General features: G+C 38.5%; 1 protein-coding gene across 1 annotated transcript; it reads left to right on the top strand.

Annotated features, from left to right (window-relative positions):
* Positions 1-2400: 2400 nt before the first annotated feature.
* LOC106943967 (ral GTPase-activating protein subunit alpha-1-like) lies at positions 2401-5029 on the top strand (the record flags this gene model as incomplete). Its single annotated transcript, XM_015027251.1, has 6 exons — positions 2401-2546; positions 2639-2707; positions 2800-2937; positions 3048-3231; positions 4653-4771; positions 4895-5029. Coding segments are annotated over exons 3-6 (537 nt in total), but the record flags the coding sequence as incomplete, so codon positions are not given.
* Positions 5030-5079: the final 50 nt, after the last annotated feature.

The raw sequence follows: 5079 nt of genomic DNA, 5'->3' as shown, positions 1-5079 counted from the left end.
GGGGAGGGAGGGGGGGGGGGGGGGGGGGGGGGGGGGGGGGGGGTGGGGTGTTTGGATTGAACCTCAGTCAAATTATGGACTTTGAATCTGTGAGGAAGCGAACATTTTTTGGTTTAAGCATCTGTTGTTGTTTTTTTCTCCTCAACATGAATGAATAAATACTTAATTACATACCTTTGCTAAGGCTGAAACAGTCAGATTAATCATGATGAACCAATTATTCAAATAATGGTGAACTAATTTAGCAACTGACTAATTGTGAATTGGAGTTTTCTAACCCCAAAAGGCTGTAAGAATAATATTCTCAGTGCATTAAATAAACCAAAAAATGTACAAACATTTGTACATTTTGCATTTAAGATGAAAAACCGTCTTTGTAAATATGTTGTACCCAGAACTCATTCTAGCTTCACCTGGTTGAGATTCTGAAAAACAAAATCTCCCACTAAGCCCAGTTTGATATCCATTTATTAGTGGGTTAAAAGCTTGGTTAAATGAGAAAACGTCTGAATAAATTTTGTTTTTTTTGATTAATCGTCAGAATAGTTGGAACAATAATCCATTACTAAAATTATCATTAGCAGCATCCCTGAGCTTGATTAGCATTCCTGTACTTTTTCCATAGTTCTTCTGTAAATGTAAGAATTTTAAATAAATTTGGAGAAAACTGTTGATTTTAGATTAATCTGTTTAATCAAAATCTCAGTTAATAGCTGAAAGAAAAAAAGAATTGGTAGTTAGATGGTGGCAGCCCTATTTGACATAAAAATTTGTAGGAACCCTGATGTAAGTACATAAATGTAGTCTCTAAATTTAAGTTTAAATTAGTAAGTTAATGCACATATAGTCAGAATATGTTTATTTTTATTTATTTATTTAATTAAAGGCCAAAATTTCTTCCATTTATTGTCTTGCAGGAGATAATTCAGATTTTCAAATAATATAATTTTCTTTTGAAAAATTCTAAAAAATAATTTATGATGCTTGATTTCTACCATTCACTGTATAACTCTATTAGTTTTTTTTTATGTAGAGAAATATCTACTTACATTTTAGTTGTAGATCATTTGGTTGCACCAGAATAACAGCCTAATATTTGCGACTGGAGATGTTTGCTGCTCTTTGTAAAACTGTCGCAGTTGTTATTGTCCGGCTCTGTAATGACAGGCCAGTGGATCAGAACAATGCTGTCCAACATTTACTGTCTCATCCCGAGCCAAGTGGTTCTAGACGGACAGAAACAGACACACACATACCTTTTCGACCTTGGAATCCCCAGTTTGTGTATCGGCAGCCAATGTTTTTTTTTTTTTTTTTTTTTAAAGGAACTGCCCCAGTGCACATTTCCATTCACTTGCTCTTGGGAGCAAAACCTGGACTGCAAATATGTTTGGTTCTCCTTCAGATAGGAGCCTAATCCAAAGGGAATGCTGCAAGCTGCGACACACACACACACACACACACACACACTCGCTCTCTTACATAAATATACACTCATGTCTTTGTCAATTCTGAATCTCCTGCCTTGGTGGCAGCAGCCAGTCGCCTCAGCTACAGGCTCTGTTACATGTACACACAATTATACACAAAGCTTAAGGGATTGTCATATTTCCATGCAGAGCCACTTCCTCCTCTTGGCCGCCTCATCTTCCTTTCCTTTCATCAACAAGCATTTTTGGTTTTCGGGCGTTGGCTCTTGTTTGTGCCTGAGGTTTAAATCCAGCCTTTTCTCATTAATCACTCTGAGTTTTATTGTGACATTATGCAGTTTACTGACAGCTACAGATTTTAGTTTAATTTGACAGAGATTAATGTTAATATGGCGTTTTAAAGCTTCTTACAAAAATTCAAAACTTATGTAGCGGATTGTTTTATTATTATGATTTAAATGATTTCTAATGTATTAGTGTTTCTGCATTCATCTTAATTTCGTGGTAAATAGCACCACAAACATTGACAAACTTTTAAATTTACCTCTGGGTTGCAGAGCTCAGATTAAAAAAATAATCACAATGAGTATGCTAGATATTGTAGGCTTGTGCTATAATGACACAAAGGTGCATGAGCCTTTCTGTAAATCAATTTTCAACAAAAACCTGGTTATAGAGTTTGCTTGTTTATTTTATTATTGGGCAGATAGTTTTTTTTTGTTTTTTTTAAAAAGGCACCATATATTTATTTTCATTTCATTCAATCTCAAAGAACGGTAATAAAAGTGGGCCAAAATTCTGTAACAAAATGGTGTAACAAACAGAAAACGGTTAATAAAAGTTATTGCTGCTAAAGGTGATTATACAGGTTGTTGAAACATTGTATATTCTACTTTCTTTCATGTTGTTTGTCTTTGTTTAATAAGTAATGACAAGAGGAGATCTGATTAGTTTTTTTCTGTTCACTTTAGGTTATGTTTAAATAATTTTATTTCCGTTTCCTAGTACCCCAATAAGACGGTAGCCTTGGTGGCCTCAGACATCCTTCACCTCCTCATCAGTTACGTGGATCATCTTCAGAAATTCCCCCCTGACACTCCAAAGAAGATTGTAGAGGTACTTTTCCATATTAGAGATTTTCCATTTTATAAAATTACTACAATTTTAAAGTCCTAAACTAGGTTTGCCTCCCCCACCCTCCCCTTTAGATTCTGATTGCCACTATCACATATCTGCTGCCTAGCACCGAGTCCTCCTCTTACGAGCTGGATAAGAGGGTAACAAATCTCTGTATGCTTTTTAAAATGTTCTGTAGAACGAGACGTCCAGAGAAAGCGGGTTCATGCATGTCTTGCTGTGTTTTCTGCAGCTAGTAGTTTCCCTTCTGTTGTGCTTGTTGGACTGGGTGATGGCTCTGCCCCCAAAGACTCTTCTCCAGCCTGTACAAACACGAAGCCCTCCAGAAAAGGAGCAACCGACCAAAACGCTGCTCAGCTGTATTTACAAGGTAAACGTGTCTGTAGCTGCTGCAGTGCCTTGGCCAGAGTAACACAGACTCACAGACATAGTTGGGCTTTTTTTTTTTTTTTAAAACTGCTCTCCTTGTAACATGTACAGGTCCTGCATGGGTGCGTTTATGGAGCGCAGTCTTTCAGCAGTCCCAAGTACTTCCCACTGCAGCTGTCGGACCTGTCGAGTTCAGACTACGACCCGTTCCTGCCATTGGAGAGCCTCCGCGAACCAGAACCTCTGCACAGCCCAGACTCGGAGCGCTCCAGCAAACTGCAGCCCGTCACTGAAGGTAATTTATCCAATCTAGCTCTGTAATGAGCCGACGCGTGTTCCGCTCATGCAAAGTGATGCACGGACACAGAAACAGAAACGCGCACACAAATCTACAAAATCTTTGCACAATTTGACCGGAAAGGTATGTGTATGCAGACACACCTTCCTGCTCACTCCATGCGAGTGACTTTATTGCCTCCTGCTATGATCCAACGGGACTCATGATCCAACGGGACTCAGAGAGGAGTCTAATGACCGATTCACCTTGATACACCATGCTTCTCTTCTCCCCTCTCCTCTTTTCGTCTCTCGCCTTGTCTTCTCTTCTCGTCTCTTCTCGTTTTTCTTTGGCTATATTTTTAACTTCTGCAACATCCTACTGCCTTCATTACGTTTTCTTTCTTTTTCTCATTTTGTCTCCTTATCCTGAGCCAAGCCCCGAGGCTTAGGGTGTCACTGAGAGTGCCCGATCAATACATATCTGTACTCACCAATCAATCTGTCAATAAGGACTCATTAGGAAGTCTGCATGCGTCATTGTGTGTGTTTCTATGTGACAGTGTTTATTAACAAGGATCTACTTTCAGGGCTGTATGTGATGACACTGGCTTCTTCTGCAGGGGGACGACCTTCATTCAGTTAGAATAAGGCACATAAAGATTGAACTTGTAAATAATACTGAATTTTACATTCAAATCTTAGTTTTGTTCAGCTTTTTTGTCACTTCACCTTAACAATTTCCATTAGTTCTGAGGACTGAGATGGAGGTTACTTTTACATTCGCTGTATGTTTTGAATTTACTGATGGAAAGTAGCAGATTTTATTTTAAATGTCCTTTTATTTCTAAAGAGTTCATGATCCCATGAGGTCTCACAGATTTCCCAGGGCATTTTGGAAGAGAAAGAATAACAGATAATAATGCATATCAGATCCTCTGCCATACTTAACAGTGAGCGAGAGAGGTTTTTCCACATTCATATCCTTTTAACCCTTTCAGACCCACTTGGATGTTTGTTGCTGAAAAGCCTAATCTGAGTTTCAAAATTGTTTTGAAACGTAATATTTGCATTTAAGATGGCAGGAGAGAGAAGTAAATCCCTACTAAACGTCTTGATGCCCCCACGAGATATCAGGAAGTCATGAATCCAAAATTGAAAAATAGTTTTTTAAAACCGCGTCAACTCCACTTATTTTAAGAATTGTTAGATCTGCTGATATGTTTGACAGCCATGATTTGGGCAGAGATCAACAATTACTATGAATAATCATGATTCTAGGATAGATCCTTGTGGATTTATTGTCAACAACTTTGTTGCAATCATATGATGATGTTGTGTGTTTGTGAACGATGTGACAAATTATACCATGTAAACACACGTAAAGGGAAATTAAAATGAAACAACTTAGCTAGAAGAACACTCTTTTATTCTTTGCAGTTCGTAGCCGTATCCAGCAAGGCCTGGTTTCCATTGCAGCCAGAACCGTTATAACCCATCTGGTGAATCATCTGGGACATTATCCAATGTCCGGAGGGCCCGCAACTCTGTCCAGTCAGGTGCTCTAACTTTTTGGTCTAGTAAGATTTTATAGCTCCTTACTAAGGGAGAGGGATTCATTTAAGTATTGTTTTTGTTATTATTTTTCTTTTTTACTTTGCTAACTTGACGTCTGTTCACAGGTGTGTGAAAACCAAGACAACCCGTTCTGTGGGAGTCCAGATCTCGGACCAGAACTCTTCAATTCGCCAAACCTTCAGTTTCTGGTTCTGAACGGCTCCACCCTGCTGTCTGTTCTCCAGGTAACGTCATCCGAAGTGTCATTATTGTTTTTTCCTGACATAATGACAATTTATCTCAACTGAGC

This window comes from Poecilia latipinna, unplaced genomic scaffold (assembly GCF_001443285.1).
Source record: "Poecilia latipinna isolate Pla-1442-1.1 unplaced genomic scaffold, P_latipinna-1.0 Scaffold6497, whole genome shotgun sequence".
Lineage (NCBI taxonomy): Eukaryota > Metazoa > Chordata > Actinopteri > Cyprinodontiformes > Poeciliidae > Poecilia > Poecilia latipinna.
The sequence above is the reverse complement of the archived record's forward strand: the minus strand, read 5'-3'. Positions and strand labels throughout refer to the sequence as shown.